This window comes from Zootoca vivipara, chromosome 3 (genome assembly GCF_963506605.1).
Source record: "Zootoca vivipara chromosome 3, rZooViv1.1, whole genome shotgun sequence".
Taxonomy (NCBI): Eukaryota; Metazoa; Chordata; class Lepidosauria; order Squamata; family Lacertidae; genus Zootoca; species Zootoca vivipara.
In genome coordinates, this window is record NC_083278.1 from 100,894,443 (window position 1) to 100,913,694 (window position 19,252).

The 19,252-nt window shown below is 41.0% G+C and overlaps 1 protein-coding gene across 4 annotated transcripts in view; it reads right to left on the reverse strand.

The window, feature by feature from the left end:
* The window catches only part of SRBD1 (S1 RNA binding domain 1), a 188,435-nt gene that overhangs the window by 110,834 nt on the left and 58,349 nt on the right, over nt 1-19,252 (reverse strand). For all 4 annotated transcript variants that reach the window (XR_009557389.1, XM_035111184.2, XM_060273045.1 and 1 more), the window contains exon 15: nt 5,915-6,006. Coding sequence is in view for 3 of the 4 variants with exons in the window: in XM_035111184.2 (XP_034967075.1) it covers nt 5,915-6,006 (92 nt within the window). In the remaining variant the exon portion in view is untranslated. The remainder of the gene's footprint in view (nt 1-5,914; nt 6,007-19,252) is intronic.

The window sequence follows — 19,252 nt, forward strand, 5'->3', positions numbered from 1 at the left end:
TCGGGGCAGAGGACATGTCCTCTTTGCTTCCAGTACTCTACAAAATGCCAAATAAATAGAATTTGTGCTAAATAATTAACATCTCTAAGGAATTTTATGTATGTTCAGTCTCAAGCAAAAGCGCTGGACAGAAAATCTTAGTGATTCAACTCTAAGGAGCCTGTTTCACACCTGCCTGCATACATATCGCATAATAGCTCATCAATTGACTACTCAATGTTTTTGATGAGAGTCACCTGCCCTTTCTGCATTTGCAAGGACTCATTCCTTTAGTGCAGCAGCACCCATGTTTTGTAACTCCCTGCCTCTTGGCACTAGGCAGGTACACTCACTCTGAAAACTTTTTTTTAGTTTTGGCAATCCTACGCAGACACATGATTTATATGTAAGTTTTTTAAAAAATCTTTGCTTTGATGCAGACAACTTTATGAATATCTGTTTTTCTTCGGATTCTGTATTTTAGTCGTATTTTATCTATAATTTTATCTGTGCACCCATTTGGAGAACACTTTGTTCAAGTGTTTCATAATATAGGTTTCTATATAGGTAAGACACAGCAGAAACAGGCAAACACACCTGTAAGAATTATACACACATCATATTTTGAAGGTGGCCTAGAACACTAACTAGTGGCCCTTGAGACAGCGGGCCTTGGGTTGCAATCCACTCAGCCCATGATCTAATCTGGTCTTGCAGGTAGAACTAGGGGGCGGGAGGAAGCTACCTATCTGAATAAATGTTGCCAATTGTTCCAGACCATTACTGGGCTACATGGACCAATGTAGGCCATCACCTGCTGTCTGAATTGACTTGGGGCGATTCATTATCTGTCTCATCAGTTCCCTGCGTTCAAAATAGGAATAAAAGCAACCTTATTTGGCTGAAACATAAAACAGTCAATGAACCAATCAACAAAGAACCCTTTCCCCTTTTGCTGAGACAATAGCATTTGGGTGGGTTTCATTTTTTATTTATTTTTTAATGATATGCTGAACAGAAGCAGAGGCGGCTTTTAACAAAGATTACAAATCACTGAATCAGAATTACAGATTGTCGGAATCAGAATTACAGATCTAAAAAGACTACCAAACAGTGCACAACTTCATTTTACAGAAGCCTCCTCTGACTGAGTTTATATAACTACTCTTTATTAGCAGATACAGGTCTCTTCACTTTATTTTGTCAGATTAATTCTCTCTTGCGCCTCACTATCTTATTTTGTACTGAGTGAAATGCTAAAGTGGCAAACCGGGTTAGGATCACAGCTATCTTGTGCAACGCCTGCAAAACCTTTTATTTTAATTCCAAATGTCACACTTCATCATGCAGCTGTCAGCTGCTGTTGTTGTTTCAATGTACTGAACCAAATCACGTCGGCACAGAACTTGACGTCGATTAACACAATTAAAATGAAAAGAGAAAAAGTCTGATTTTCTTAATTTAAGTGTGGCCTCGTGGCCTACCAAACCAAAATGGAGATCCAGTAAGCAAGAAAAAACAAACAAAATCACTACAGAAACTAATCTCACCAGACTAGACATCTCGCTAAACCTACATGATGACCAGCCAAGTGCTGTCACCTCCCGAGAGGCAGGCATTTAATGGCCCCCTAACTACATATGCACATTTTATTCATTATAGGCTTCCAAGCAACTTGAACAACAACTGCCCACAGATTCTATTATAACTTGCATTACCTGCAAAGTTCAGGGCTTTTTCAAATCAACATTTGTCTGCAAACGTAATGATGACATTTGTAAGTGGAAATTGCATTCTTGCAGAGAGCAAGAAATTACAGGCCTCCCGGGGTGTGTGTGTCAATGTTCAGCCCTTATGGAGCCCCCACCCCCACCCCAAGTTCTGCCACCAGTTCTACTCGTGCCACCTGAGGCTACAAGGGGCCAGATTGGCTGGTGCCATTTTTGGGATGCACGTTCAACTCTGTCCATCTACCTTTTGCCTTGAATATTTGCAGCCACTGGGAGAGAGAGTAAAGTGTAATGTCTGTCTGACATGGTGAGAGCATGCTGCTTCAACCTGGGGTCACGAGGCTGAATCCAACGAAGTCCTACTCAGAGTAGACCAACGGGCACGACTAACGTAGGTCCCTCAATTTCAGAGAGTCTGCTTTGAGTCCGACTGTGTAGGCTTTGGACTGGGGAACGAAGGTGTCAGTTGCCCTATGGGGTTTCCTGTAGGATCTCTGCAATGCAGCTGATGCCAGCAGGCAAATTACGTCAACAGGCTGAAGGCTCCCCATGCCGGGCTTAGCTGGTTGTAAGCCATGGATCCTAGCAAAGTGAAGGAGGTAAGGAATAAGTTTCTCCTTCCTCCCCAAAAGCTGGAGAAGGAAGCACAGAGAATGGTCTTTCCCAATACTGTCCTGTGCCCACAGGTCAGGAGAGCTGACGCCAGCAGTAGGCAGTAGAAGCAAGAGGGACTTTTGGTACAGTGATACCTCGGGTTACAAACGCTTCAGGTTACAAACTCCGCTAAACCCAGAAATAGTACCTCAGGTTAAGAACTTTGCTTCAGGATGAGAACAGAAATCGTGCTCCGGTGGCGCGGCGGCAGCAGGAGGCCCCATTAGCTAAAGTGGTGCTCCAGGTTAAGAACAGTTTCAGGTTAAGAACGGACCTCCAGAACGAATTCAGTTCTTAACCAGAGGTACAATTGTAGTGGCACCCTCCCTGTGGAACGCCCTCCCATCCGGTGTCAAGGAATTAAACTACTACAGTGGTACCTCGGGTTAAGAACTTAATTCGTTCTGGAGGTCCGTTCTTAACCTGAAACTGTTCTTAACCTGAGGTACCACTTTAGCTAATGGGGCCTCCCGCTGCCGCCGCACGATTTCTGTTCTCATCCTGAAGCAAAGTTCTCAACCTGAGGTACTATTTCTGGGTTAGCGGAGTCTGTAACCTGAAGTGTCTGTAACCTGAGGTACCACTGTATTTGACTTTTAGGAGAAATCTGAAGGCAGGCCTGTTTGGGGAAGTTTTTAATGTTTGATCTTTTATCGTGTTTTTAATGTTCTGATGGGAGCCGCCCAGAGTGGCCTTGAAAACCCAGCCAGATGGGCGGGGTATAAATAATAAATTATTATTACTTATTATTACTTACTTACTACTATTATTATTATTACTGTGCTGCTACTACTACTACTACTAAGGAGGTTGTCAACCATCACCTCAGGAACTATCACAGTAAGAGCGATAGTCATTCCTTCTATCGATATGGTTGCAGGACTACATTCTACGTGGCTCTCCAAACCAGACTGTAGCTGGTCATGTGAACTCATCCTTGAATTGCAACCTGCCAAACTTTGCACACTTGCAGTTGCTATTTATTCATATTTTGCCCCCCACCCACTTGACAAAACACTCTGCACATCTCCATTTTTGAGGAAATACAGTATTGATTTTTGAAGATTCCAGGTGCTAAACAAACAGCTAAGGTCCTGCCTACTTCAGATAAAGAGCAGGTAAGTCAAAATAACATGGAATTGAAACTCACAACTGGAGGAGATGCAAGCAAAATCTTTCAATAAAATAAAGTGGACATTGCAGTTCAATTAAATGAGAGTTAAGGGTTAGGGTTTCTAAAAACGAGAGAAGAATTTATTGAATAAATATTGGCTGGTAAATGGTTCTATAGATAAGGAGAAATAAAAGGAAGAAGCACAGAGATGTGAGACAGAGGAATAAACAGGATAGATTCTGGCAAGCGATGAATGAGAAGCAGAAAGTCTGATGAGGAGAGAAATCAGAAATAAAAGATAAGCAGGAACTACAGATGAACCTATTTGACGGTATTAACGTTAAAAATATATAGATTAACTTTTTGTGTTCTAAGTATTTGTTTGGTTTAAAAACAATCTAAAAGCATTATAAAGGACACAAAAATAACATGTGAAAAGCCCAATATTATTATTACATAAATAAAAGGCCCAAAATTATTATTACATTTTCCAGCTGTAGTACTCAAGAATGGACAGATCAGTTAATTTCTAGTCTCAATCCATTTTCCAAGTGTTCTTACCTAAGTCTGCAAAGTCCGGCTTCTGCATTAATCTGTTTTTATTTTTATTTTTATTATTTTAAGAAAACCACACAAAGAGGAAAGTTCATATTTAAATATCATATTTAAATCATATTTAAATCTGAGATCTTTTGATGAAGGGTGGTATGTAAATCGAATAATCAATAATAATAATACAGTCATATCTCGGTTGCAAACGTGATCCGTGTGGGAGGCACATTTGCAACCCGCAGCGCCGTGCCTGCACACACGCATGACGCAATCTGGCGCTTCTGCGCATGACGTCATTTTGTGATTCTGCACATGCGCGAGCGCCGAAACTGGGAAGTAACCCGTTCCAGAACTTCCGGGTTCGGCGTAGAGTGCAACCCAAAAACGCGCAACCCGCAGTGTTCCCAACCCTAGGTATGACTGTATGCATTTATCACAAAATTCACGTTAAAGAACATATTGTAGCTCAATGCTCACACTTTAGATGTATTTTATTCTAAAATATGCATTTCAATGCATTCTGGTACTTTACTTTTTTAGCCCAAAAGTGTATTGCAAAATTTGGGAAAATGAAAAATTCAAAGGATAGCATTATCCTGTTCTGCACTCTAATCTGGGAAGTGCAGATTTGGTCAATTTGCATCAATATTCATAGAAATTAAGTTCTTCAAACATCACTAGCAGTAAACATAGTACAGATACGTTTCAGGTTGCCACTGGAAATCACCACTTTCCCTTTACAAAGACTATTAAATTAGTGTTAATGAGACAGTCCCACATACAGCCACTATAAAGCACTCCTCAGTATGCCAAGTTGAGATGGCTTGCAACTCCCACAGTTCATCTGTGTCTGGGCTTGTTTTATGCTGGCCACTGTTATGATGGAAGGGTAAAATGTCCCCCTTTTAGAAAAAAAATGGGTTTACCAATTTCCTATAACTTCTGGAAGTACCTATGGAATTTTGATACCCCCTGCAATGAAAAACAGGTTTCTTTATCCAGGGAGAATGTGTTTGGACGCAACACTAAACCATGGTTGAGCACTACATGAGTGAGCCCCTCCCACCCATTCACAAGAGACAAGAGGAAGCATTTGGAATATTTTGCTTTTAATGAACTCTGTTTGTCATTTAGTCCTAACCGGGATTGTGGTTAAACGCTAACTATAGTTAATTTCAACAAGCTGACTTCATAACCCATGGTTTGAAGTTGGCTTCTTTTGAAATTAACCATAGTTAGCATTTAACCACAATCTCCAGTTCAGACGAAACAAGATACTGTGGTGATTTAAAGTTTCTAAATTCTTCCTCTTGGCCACGTAAGACAAGAAGATAGACATGCAGGGTGAATGAGTGAGCATGAGGAAGCTGAGTACATTTATGTAGTGTTAAACCAAGGTTTAATCTTATGCCCGAATACAAGCCAGAGAGAGATAAATTATGTAAAAGCTATCACATTCAGTTATTCCTCATTTAATTTCCCTATTGGAGCTATTTCTACCTAAGAAGCAGGTACCAAAATATCAAGATACAGCCTTGTCAAGCATATTAGATATATTAGTCAATATGTCACATGCCAGTGGCAGTAAGCATACTACCTATGGCATTAAATAGAACATGTTCAGACGAAAAAACCTGCTGATTTCCTATCATGTAAATATGAGGAAGACATGAATCCCAATTATATGGCTCAATCTAGGCAACAAGTAAGTCATCACAGTATTTACAGTAAGTAGAGTTCTCAATTTATAACTTGTTTCGAGGATGATGAAAAGATATGATGAAAGGAAATTCATAAAGAGTAATATTATCTTCTCTTATTTAAGGGGTTGTACATAGATATACATTATGAGAGTCATGAAAATACTAAAGCAGCCAATAATTACCTGCACTTCGTAGGTTAGGATCTAAATCAGGCATCTCCTTGGTAGCTTCTGGACTAACACTGTATATTGAGGCTCCTGCTTCGTTGGTAATGCTGCGGAACAGAAAGCAAACCATTAAAACCTTGCAAGACAAAATACATTTTTTTAAATCTTAATAATGCAATAATGAGTACACAAAATATAATGATACAGACTTAACACTCGTAAAATCTGCATCATGCATTATATGAAAGTACAGTTTTGTATGATCTTGTGCTGTGATCCTAAACAAACATTCTTGAACTGAAATATAAGATATTTATTTCAAAAATTTAGGAGCTGTAATATTCCACATCACCTCTCACCCACACTATCTTTTCCTTTGATTTCAGTATGTTACAGGTAAATGAAAATTCTTATTTTTGCTCCCCCTCCCATCTGAAAATTGTATCTCCCTTCTCCATCTTAGGCTGTTTACATATGAACACGCTCCACTGTTTTCAACAGGGCTTGTGCAAGACTGCATCCTGTCTTTTACTCCTCACACCAATTGTTATTTCACATAAAACATTCCGAACACATATAAAAATGTGTGTATCTGTCACAAAAGTATCTACATACATAACTGAATGAGATATAGAGTTGTAAAGAACTTTGCAAAACTGGAAATCACTAATCGCTAAAACTATTTTTCTTTCTTTCCACTATAAACTTTATTTAGGGCACATATTATAAAAAGCTAAGATAACACGAGTAACAAGACATAACACAGCCCACCCACCAGAACTAGAACCACTCAGTTCCTAATTGCAACGTATTAATTCTAAAATTAAAAATCGGAAATTACAGCCGACTGGAGTGTTGTCAGCAGTCATTATTTTTTCTTTTTCGAATCTCGAAAGAAACTTTACCAAATAAAGCAAAATATATAATGCCATCTACTTCTCTTCAGAGTCCGGGTGACGGGCATACTGATTTATTGCACGTTTCTGTGAAACAGCACACACATCTTTATCTCCTTTTTATTTTGCATTTAATTAATATTTGTACGTGGTTCTGTGTATTATGAAAAGTGGCCATGGAAATTTTCTTCTTCGAGTCAGTTGTCATTCAAATGCAAAAATAACACACACACCAATTCAGTGTGGGGCTACTTACCCCTCCCTCTCTCACACACTCCTCCTATACATGCATTTTTCTGTGTTCCTAAATATAAAGCACAAAACCAGCTCGCAACATTGGAATAAAGCCTATAATTTTTGTTCCTATCCTGACTTAACAGAGAGCATCACGGTTCCCCCCCCCCATCCGCACCCACAGCTGTCTTCTCTAAAAAGTACCAGCATCACAACATCACATACAAGGCGAGCTTTAAAACCTGAAGTTGTCAGCCCCCAAAAGGTAGAAGTATCACCTTTCCTTTGCTTAGGCACACTTCAAATGTCCCCAAAGTTTGAATCAGAATAAGATATGAAGGTGAACTGAAATAGCGATCAAGGCCGTATCGTATTTGAAACAGGCCAACAGAGAAATCTTGAGGGGAGGATCGGCTGGGAGAAAACGAACTCGTTCCCACCTACTACCGAAAACCTCCAACTGAATACATTGAGAGAGACAATGAGATTTCTGTTCGTAGCAAAGAGCCAGTCCCTTTAAAGATCTACAGGTCAGAGGCAATTGGGCTCGACTTTATTCATATATTCAAAGTCAGACTTCCATACAACTGCGGAAGTTGCCAAGAAATCACTTATGGAGAAGGAAGCTTTGAGAAGTAAGTAAATAATGATCAAGAGCCCACCCCATCATCAAATGTGTAGATAACTCTACTAGCTTTAGGAGAGAGGTATTGCATGGGTGTACCTGGCCGGAAAGCCAGGCAGGCAGGGAGGAACCAGACCAATTAACACACCTTCAAAATGCTCTGAATTATAACACAGATTGCGAACAACGCAACTTGAGAATGCAAGTCTCCTTCTCTGCATCACAGGTTTGAAAAATGGAGAGGGAGAGAAGGGGGGGAATTAACTTTAGTAGCAGCTGAATGGTTATTTTTCTTAGAAGCGAATTTGCTTTTAAAATCACTTCTTTAACATTTTCAAGACTCCAATACAAAGGAAAAGCCCAAATTAGAACATATTTCTTCTGTTTCAAAAAGTCACTTTTCAGCATTCCATCCATCATTAATGGCATTTACAAGCAACACTTTCCCAGACAAAAATGAGTTTGTAGAGTCTCATTTGAAAATGCTCCAGATTGCTAAAACTGCTGGTTACTTATTCTAGCTGAACTTCAGTGTGTGTGTGTGTGTATATAGACTTGACTGAGGTCATGCAATAATGCCAAAAGTTTTGCAGCGAAAAGTTTTAAATCATATTCCTTAGGACGCACAAGAGGAATTGCCGCCCTAGTAATTTATCTCAACACTCTTGTCAATTATACTTGGACACGACTGCAAACATTTTCAAATGTGTATTTTCTCTCTTAAATAAACCACGTTAAAACACCGTCCAAGTTAAACACATTTTACTTCACAGTAGCATAAGAATAGGATCGGAAATTTACACAATGACACAATGCCTAGATTTTCTCAAGACCGTCGTCTGGAAGTAATTTTTATTTATTCATTAATGACATAAAAAGCAACTTAACAGGTATCCAAAGATATCTTATTGATTTTCAGCCATGAATATTTTAAATCATTTATTAGATCAGTGAGCACTGATTATTTTGCTGCTGGAGCTAACCTCGCTGCACAGCACAAGGAAAACTACCCGCTTCTAAATAAAGGATGTTAGAGAAATAAATTGCTTAAAAGTAAAGAAAATAACAGAGTCAGAAAAGGGGAGAAGCACTTCTGTGGAAAAATGCATTTGCAAGATTTGCATTCATTTTTTTTACACATGCAAAAAAAATACTTAAATGATATCAGATACAAATGGAGTATGCTCTCAAGCAAAGCATACAATGTATTTAAAAATTTACAGATACAGTAAAGTGATTTCCCTGCCTGTACGTCAAGATCTCTTACAACCAGTAGAAACGGCACATAAATATATATGACACAAAATACTATCTTGAAAGTTTGTGCTTTCTTCGTTTTATGGGGACAAAATTTTGCATGCAACTGTCAGGAAAATTAAAGGCATTGCTGAGGAGGTATTTTCCAGAGGCAAAATCTACTGTTATAATTTTTGCTGAGAATCAACCACACACACACACAAGCCCAGATATAATTACACTTATTGCAGCTCAAATTGGAAAACTCCCTCACGAAAACAGGAGGCAGCATGAACAGAAGGGCACGTTTATAGCGAACGTTTCACCCACTGTTAAATAATAAGTAAGTCTATAAAATCTTATCTATTTCTGAACTGCATATGCATGACTGCCTGCACAGATTAGGTGAATCTTGTATATTTTATTCTTGGTCAGTTTTGCTATGCTTCATGCACCATATGCTGTACAAGGAGCCACAGATGGGGAACTCGTTGTTCTGGACAGTGTCTGACATGAGGTGGGATAAGGCAAGACATCACCATGTCTATGTCTGCTCAAAAGGACAACCTAAAAGTATCTCACTTCTTTTCAACGGATGTAACAGAGTCTGGTCTAATTTGCAACAGAGCCTTATCTGTGGCAGCCCCCAAATTGTGGAATTCACTCCCCACAGAGACGCATCAGGCACCTTCATTATACAGCTTTTGTGATATGCTGAAGACACACTTCTTTGCCACTTAAGAAATATTTAGGACCCACCTCTAGTTATACTTGCAATTTGTTTCAAACTGTTCTTAATGCTTCATTCTACTTTGTTGTGACTCACCCTGGGACCTTGTGGTGAAGGGAGGATAAAAAAATAAATAAAAATCCCTTTCTTTTATTTCTCCCACTTCAGGTACTGGCTCTGAGCCACATGAAGGAAAAGAACAGAACCAAAAGGAAGAGGAATATTAAATGCCACAAAGAGCATGGAGATTTCGAGGTTTGATTCTTGGTGACAATCACACAAGAAATGTCATTTAAACATTTGTCTTTTAATTAAGCGTACACAATATTTAACCGGCTTCTTTAAATGATAATAAAACAAACGTCCGCACCACACATCAAGTGTTGTGGGAAGGCTGAAGTCACATATTCCCTCCCCCCCAATCCCTGAATAATAAGGTTATAATTAGTGAGCTGGACTGCACAGAATGTTGGACTAGTTCCACAGCCGTTAAACTCATGGGTGATCCTAGACCAGAGCTCCTTGGAAGGGAACCACAGGATAAATATGAACAAAAGTCAACCTCATAATGGCTGTCCCTGGCCTCAAAATAGTCTGTTCCTGGCATCAAGATCCAAGCTTAGAGCCCTCTAACTGCAATGTGCATCATCCTGGCTCAATCGGTACAAACGTAAACAGTTCCAGCAGATGACTGGAATGAGATAAAGGTAAAGCCCTTCACACTTTTAACAGATCTGTACAAATGATAAATAAGCAGTACCAAATGGCTCGAAATTTTAAGAGCACTGTTAGAAACAAATTCAGGGGATAGCATGAGCAGAGATAAAAGTCATCAGGTTTCAAGGATTAATTTGGTCCATACATTTTCTTCTTTGAAGTTCAATATATGGAAGACAGTGATATTAAATAAATTTAAGAAAAGAATAAGGGAAACAGCGTGTCTCATGTGGATTTTTAATCTATTTCATTTTTTTCTTCTTTACTTAAAGAGTGTGGGGGGGGTGACTGAGCATGAATTTGGCACTCTCTGTACATTTTACTCATAGCTGGTTGTCCTCTCTAAACTGAAACACATAAAACAGGCGAAGGAGAAATCCTTTTACTCCCATTTGTGAAGAATGCAAAATATCACTCCAAAGTGATTAATTTGTCCTGCTTGATGAACAATTAGGTATGCAAAAAATCTTACATATTCTTGCACAGCAATGGCCTATAGTCTAATACAAAGATCCTAAGATGACCACCATTCTCTCTTGGACATGCTGTTTTCAATCTCAGGTGCCTCTCCATACAATGAAAATAATTTGGGGAGGGGGGGCTGAAGAGACTTTTCCCAGAAGAATGAAAGCAATAAGGATTGCAAAGTACTTTGTGCAATAAATATGTAAAACCTAAGGTTTAATTATAAGTGATTGAAGGTCCTAATTGCAGCAGATGGTGTATTGGAGAGTCACCCTCCAAACACTAGTCACGGCAGTTTACCTGGACTGGACTGTGGTGGGGCAGGAAAGCAGCAAGGTTGGAGCTGTGGAAGAACTTCTTCATACAGTAGTATGGAGTTTGCCACCACCAAATGATGATGCTCTTAATTACCCACCCTCCACCCTAAGGCCCCAGGCTAGCCTACAACATTAAAACCAGGCTTCCTCAAACTCGGCCCTCCAGATGTTTTTGGCCTACAACTCCCATGATCCCTAGCTAGCAGGACCAGTGGTCAGGGATGATGGGAGTAGTCTCAAAACATATGGAGGGCCAAGGTTGAGGAAGCCTGCTTTAAATCAACTTGCAATTACAAAATATAAAACTCAGGCGTCAAAGATCAGAGTAAAGAGGTGTCTTTGGGGTACAGTGTTACCTCGGGTTACAGACGCTTCAGGTTACAGACCCAGAAATAGTACCTCAGGTTAAGAATTTTGCTTCAGGATGAGAACAGAAATTGTGCAGCGGCAGTGCGGCGGCAGCGGGAGGCCCCATTAGCTAAAGTGGTACCTCAGGTTAAGCTTCAGGTTTAGAACGGACCTCCGGAACGAATTCAGTTCTTAACCCGAGGTACCACTGTATTTGCCCAAAGCGGTACAGTGAAGTTACCAGAAGCATAGGCCTACTTGTGGGGAAGGAGATCCACGGATTGGGATGCAGCACAGAGTCCTGCCCTCCAACATGGAAAATGTACAACCATTTATTACTAATCATTAAATCCACTTGGAGATGCTTCGCAGGAAGTGGCTGATAAATGGAACAAAACAAACAAGTCTTTGCTAATTGGTGTGCACATTGGTTGACAGGCATGTTGACCAAAGCTATAGATGCTATTGAGAAATATAATGAAAGCAAAAGGGAAGGAGGCTATCTCTCTCCTTCCTCCCCTGCACCACCACCCCCTACTAAAATGGAGCTCAGAAAATGGTTAGCTAAAACTCACTTGTATACCAACCATTATTCCTTTCTTGGTTATTCTCAGCAACTTGTTTGCTTTGCGAGTCAAATCAAGGAAACCCTCGTGAACAGTATAAACATCACCAGAACTTATCAGACAGTAACAAACAGCATTCTGTTCATCAACAGTTCTCTAACTGTGTTGCTTTAGCACCATCTGGTGACTGCCTGTGCTTACTGCTGGAAATTCTGCGGGGGAAATCTTAATGATAAATTATACTTCTTATACCGTAGTACACTGCAGACACACATACTGTACATGCAAAATTAAGCTAATAATGTTTTCTTTTTATTACATGTCAAGAACATTTGGAATTATTATTATTTTTGGAAGGGTTAGATTTATTAAGCTGAAACTGCCCCCAGGATGATTATCACATGGAACTGTTCTGGAGGGCTGAGGGACCCTCATTGAAAAACTGCACCTCCCCTTCCCCCAGCAAGAATCTCTACTGGATTCCAGTCCCTTCCACAAGCATTCAAAGCCTTTTCATTTGCAGAAGAGACACTCTGGATCCAGCCCAGGGAGCTTTGCAGCATACAATACTCAAACCACCTTTCTATTTTATTAACACTCAAGAGATGCATTAACATATCCACACTTTATAGCAAGACTTGGCCAACCCATTCCACTGCTAACCCCTATTTACGGAACAAGTGAAAAAGGAACAGACTCAATACAGATGCTTGGAGGAACCTATGTACAGTGGTACCTCGCAAGACGAGCCTCGCACAATGAAAAACTCGCAAGACGAAAGGGGTTCACAATTTTTTGGGTGACTCGCAAGACGAATTTTTCTATGGCCGTGCTTTGCAAGACAAATAGGAACACATTAATTAAATTTCAATGCATTCCTATGGGAAACCGCGCTTCGCAAGACGAATTTTTCGCAATACGAAACGACTCATGGAACGAATTCATTTCGTCTTGCGAGGCATCACTGTATTATATGCCTCCTTTGTGAGAATTTCCCACTTCTTCCTACTCTCGGCTTCCTGTTGTGTAACCAATTCCTGATCCACAAGAGGACCTCTCCGCTTATCGTACGGCTGCTAAGCTTATTTAGGAGTCTTTAGTGAGCGACTTTGTCAAAAGCTTTTTGAAACATCTGGAGGGCTATGGGTTAGCTACTCAGGGCATACAACATTCATAATTTTACCAGGTTCCTCACTTTACTCCCCTCGCCCCAACACAAACAAAACGTTACCATGATTAGGTGGACAGAGCAAAACCACATGCAGATACACAAATTCTGATACGTCCTTGGTCCCACCCCACCTTCCTCTGTTACCGTTCAACAAAGCAGCACTTCACCTTTTCAACACACTGCCGCCACCCCACTGCCAGATCACCAGATCAAGTACAATGTGCTCATCAAGTCTGCTCTTCTGTCTCGAGAGAATGCAGCCAACATGACCTTCATCAAACAGACTCAAGCTCCAACAATCAAGGGGTCAGGAGCTTAATTCTGCTCTTGAGAAGACTAACCCTTCCTAATTTATTCCTAAGTGGAGCTTGTGCTCTTGTAGGCAATGGCACAATTCTAGAAGCATATTCCATGTGTTTGCCAATAGAGATGGAATGTAACTCCACCTTGGTCATCTATTTTCTTCAAGGTAGATTCTCAATACATTAAAGTGTTGTGTTTTTAAACGAATGCACTCCCATCTATCCCCTACTTGATTTAAATCTCTTCTTTAGCTTGCTCAACACAGTTCATTATTCTCCCCATAAATGCAGTACAAACATTTTGTAAATAGATACTTTCAAGGTTATGTCAAAGGAAGCTCTTGTAATGTTTGATGAGTGAAAAGGAGATGAATTTGCATCCGTATTTCTGCACGCATACAAGAGGAGGGCTGGTTTTCAGCCCTGTTCTCAGAAAAATGTCAACTGGAAGTAGAAAGAACACGAGCACTTATTTCAAACATTGTGGCCTGTCAATGTGAAGAATTCTCCAAAAATTCAAGATAAAGAAACCCTTTCACCATAAGCTGAAGCAACGCAGTGTGCTTACAATAAAATGCACCAGGTGCAATCAGGATTCAAAACATGCCAAGCTAAGCATCAATGCTAGGCCAACAAGTTGGGTAGAAAGAGAACACAATAAGAACACAGCCAGCACCTACTCATCATAGACATAAGAACTGAACAAGTTGAACTATTGTCAGCAGCCCATGGCAACAGCTGAATTGTGCATAATTCTAAACCATGAATGCTTCTCAAAGGCAATTTCTTGCCAATTTCTTCCTGACAAAGTCAAACGTGTTGGGTTTTTTTTGTACGCGCCCACATGTGCGCTCAGATAAATAAATAAATTCAACTCCAATTAAGTTAGCGGAATGTTGGATTGACAGTTCGCAGTGCCGGAGCCAAACCCAGCCCTAGCAAGAAAGGACCCCAGAGGCAATGTGGGGGCATTCACTTACACCAGCTCCCCATTTGGCAGCTAAACCTGAGAATGATTTTGGAGGCCAGCTACGGGTCAAGAGAGGTGGCATATGTCTCAAAAATCATGCATCTCAGACGGGGATTGTCAGCCTTGCCATGTGCCATCATCCTTGGTAAATCCCTGCCATGGAAAAATACACGTATTTTCACTAGTGTGGGAGAAAAGTGCCGTGATTTGACAGTCGATTCGAGGAAGGTTGGATTTATGTCCAATTTTATTATTTTGTTAACCTTAGGATCTTTTGGAATAACTCATGTATCAAATACTGACATATTTAATCATTCTCTCACATTCTACAGAGCTTATTGAAACCCCTCTTCTCAATAGATTTAAAGGAGTCAGGGAAAGTTCATGAAAAACAATGTTTATAAGTGGAGGGGGGAGAGAGAGAGAGAGAAATCACAGTACCCTGAAACATGAGAAATTGAGAATACATCAACATAATACAGTATTTCCCCTTCCCACATCAAACATACACTTTTGATATTCTCTAAGCTGCAACTTTATTTGGTGAAAATCATATTGGTTATTCATCTATGCTAAGACATGGTCCAGCAAAACAGCTCTAAAAAGAAAGGGCACAAACAATAATTAGAAAGCTGAAAACTAGCATATAGGTAGAATAAAATACCAATAATATTATGCTAAAGCTCCTACTACATTCCAGTGGAGTTTCAAGTACAACAGCCGCCATTTCCCCTTGATGGCATGCGTCTTCTACAGTATTATTCCTGCAATAATATGTCTTTCACCACTTACAATAATATTTATTTGACCTATATCCAACACAGAATTAGGCGTGCTTGAGACCATTTATTTCAATGGGCTTAAGCAAGCTTAATTGTGCGATGGATTTAGGCCTTTCTGTCCCAGGCACATGAATTGAGCCATGACAATGGAAATTCACATTGAACAGCCCACTCCATCAGATTCATCTACTGTGGACCACTACACATGTTGTTTAATAAAGCTCTAAGCAACGACTAGCCTGTAAAAGGGGGGGAGGAATCTTTGAAACACTCTGTTCAGCATGTTTGGCTCACAATGCAGGGATAGGCTATCAGCTAGAAAGCATTGCCAGGTTCCCCTGGCTTGCCGACTACAGAAAGTGATGCAAACTTGAGAGTGCACACAGTGCCTCGGCAGCATCAATATCCACAGATGGAATTAGAGGCGCAGATTTCTGAGTCATATTTAAGGGCTTCAAATAAGCTATTCATTCATCTTGCCCCGCCCCCATGCTTGGTCCAGAAACTGGTCAGTACAGAATGTGGCAGCTTTACTGCTGACAAGACGGCATGTTACACCTTTGCTCAATGATCTTGAACTGGCTGCCAAATTTCACATGGTCCAATTCAATGTGTTTCTATTAGTACATAAACTCCTTAACAGCTTGGGACTTTAAGGATCACCTGATCTGTAAAACTGGCACTTTTTAAAATGCCACATATTGCTCATGCCACATTTGCAAGAAAATATATTTTAATATGGCAACACCTATTCACTGAAACAGCCTGACTTTTAATATTAGGCAGGCACCTTCATTGCACTGTTTTTGACAAGTCCACCCAGCTACGTACAGTGGTACCTCGCAAGACGAATGCCTCGCGCAACGAAAAACTCGCTAGACAAAAGCGTCTAGCGATTCTTTGTTGCCTTGCAAGACAAAGCTTTCTATGGCCGCGTCTCACAAGACAAAAAAAAATTTGCTGCTTTTTTTTTTGCCGTCTGCCGTTTGTTTTCGCAAGACGAAAATCTCGCTAGATGAAGCGACCTGCGGAACGAATTATTTTCGTCTTGTGAGGTACCACTGTAATGTGTGTGTTTTCTTTCCCAGTGCATTGTAAGCAATATTAATGTGCTATATAACGCCCCATTTTCTTCTGTGGTATAACTGATTCATTTTCAATGTATGTCACTTGCAGACCCTTTGGGCGATAAGCGATTGTTGTTTAGTCGTGTCCGACTCTTCGTGACCCCATGGACCATAGCACGCCAGGCACTCCTGTCTTCCCCTGCCTCCCGCAGTTTGGTCAAACTCTTGTTCGTAGCTTTGAGAACACTGTCCAACCATCTCGTTCTCTGTCGTCCCCTTCTCCTAGTGCCCTCCATCTTTCCCAACATCAGGGTCTTTTCCAAGGATTCTTCTCTTCTCATGAGGTGGCCAAAGTATTGGAGCCTCAGCTTCACGATCTGTCCTTCCAGTGAGTACTCAGGGCTGATTTCCTTAAGAATGGATAGGTTTGATCTTCTTGCAGTCCATGGGACTCTCAAGAGTCTCCTCCAGCACCATAATTCAAAAGCATCAATTCTTCGGCGATCAGCCTTCTTTATGGTCCAGCTCTCACTTCCATACATCACTAGATAAGCGATTAGTAGTTTAATAAATAATTACTATTATTATTATTATTTCATCTATGTTTTGCAAACCTTGTTTTGCCTACTATTTTTAATGTCTGTTTCATCACTATTTTCCATAGAATCATAAAGTTGGAAGGAACCCTGAGGAACATCTAGTCCAGGGGTCAGCAACCCTTTTCAGCCGTGGGCTGGACTATATTTTGAAAAAAGAATAATGAACGAATTCCTATGCCCCACAAATAACTCAGAGATGCATTTTAAATAAAAGCACACATTCCCGGACCGTCTGCAGGTAGGATTGAGAAGGCGATTGGGCCGCATCCGGCCCATGGGCTTTAGGTTGCCTACCCCATCTAGTCCAACCTCCTGCAATGCAGGAATATGCAGGATCAAACCTGCAACCTTAGTGTTGTCAGCACCACGCTCTAACCAACTGAGCTGTTTTAGTTAAAATTATTTGATTAAGTGGTATGTAAGCCTTGCTATTGAAGACAGGAGTGTCTGGTGTACTCTGGTCCATGGGGTCACGAAGAGTCGGACATGACTAAACGGCTAAACAACAACAAGCCTTGCAATTTTTTTAAAAAAACCAACATGTCACGGGAAAGAAACTGTTTCAAGGAGGAGGAAGATGTGAAGTTCCAAGTAGGCAGACAGAAGGCACAATCAAGATACATGAGGATGTGAGTAATCTAGAGTAGCTCTTCTGGGACCTTAAGGTGAAAGGCATTTTTCAGTCAGGGAAAATGCAAGTTTACAGATGACACCAAATTGGGAGGGGTGGCAAATACCCCAGAGGACAGAATCACACTTCAAAATGACCTTAATAGATTAGACAACTGGGCCAAAGCAAACAAGATGAATTTTAACAAGGAGAAATGTAAAGTACTACACTTGGGCAAAAAAAAATATGAAAGGCACAAATACAGGATGGGAGACACCTGGCTTGAGAGCAGTACATGTGAAAAGGATCTAGGAGTCTTGGTAGACCACAAACTTGACATGAGTCAACAGTGTGATGCAGCAGCTAAAAAAGCCAATGCAATTCTGGGCTGCATCAATAGGAGTATAGCATCTAGTTCAAGGGAAGTAATAGTATCACTGTATTCTGCTCTGGTCAGACCTCACTTGGAGTACTGTGTCCAGTTCTGGGCACCACAGTTCAAGAAGGATACTGACAAGCTGGAACGTGTCCAGAAGAGGGCAACCAAAATGGTCAAAGGCCTGGAAACGATGCCTTATGAGGAATGGCTTAGGGAGCTGGGTATGTTTAGCCTAGAGAAGAGAAAGTTAAGGGGTGATATGATAGCCATGTTCAAATATACCGTATAAAAGGATGTCATATAGAAGAGGGTGAAAGTTTGTTTTCTGCTGCTCCAGAGAAGCGGACACAGAACAATGGATTCAAACTACAAGAAAGAAGATTCCACCTAAACATTAGGAAGAACTTCCTGACAGTAAAAGCTGTTTGACAGTGGAATTTGCTGCCAAGGAGTGTGGTGGACTCTCCTTCTTTGGAGGTCTTTAAGCAGAGGCTTGACAGGCATATGTCAAGAATGCTTTGATGGTGTTTCTTGCTTGGCAGGGGGTTGGACTGGATGGCCCTTGTGGTCTCTTCCAACTCTATGATTCTATGATTCTACACACAACGGTGAGGCTGAGCACTTGCTAAGCAGAGTCTGCACCCCAGAAATGGGGGGGGGGGAATGAGGCCTCTATGGCAATACCCAGGCTTCTCTCCCCAACAGAAATAGAGCAGCAGCACTGCCAGCTGCACTCGGGACAGCCAGCAACAGAAGCAGCCAGGAGACAGAAAACAAGCTCTGTCCAAGGGGTGGGGAGGAGAAGCCCCAACACCACCTCATTCTCCACCATGGCCACCCTGCTCTCACTGTCAGCCCCAGCACCGTAGCAATGAACAGCCCCCTGCCTAGGCATGGCTCCAGAGAGAGATGTGCCTGCAGATAAGACGGGCAACTGCCATCCCCACAGAACGCATCCTCCTCCCACAAGGCCCACGTCCTTGTCCCCCGGCCAGGTGTATTGTGAGAGAGGTGTCCGAAGCACTACAGAGAATCTGCTGCCCGACACTGTGGTCTCATCGGCATCTGCTCGTTGGCAGATCCCTAAAGAGGCTAAAGAGAAATGGGAGTGCCTGATCACCTCATCTGTCTCCTGAGAAATCTCTATTTGGGACAAGAAGCTACAGTTAGAACTGGATACGGAATAACTTATTGGTTCAAAATTGGGAAAGGAGTACGACAAGGCTGTATATTGTCTCCCTGCTTATTTAACTTATATGCAGAATTCATCGTGCAAAAGGCTGGACTGGATGAATCCCAACGCAGAATTAAAATTGCTGGAAGAAATATCAACAACCTC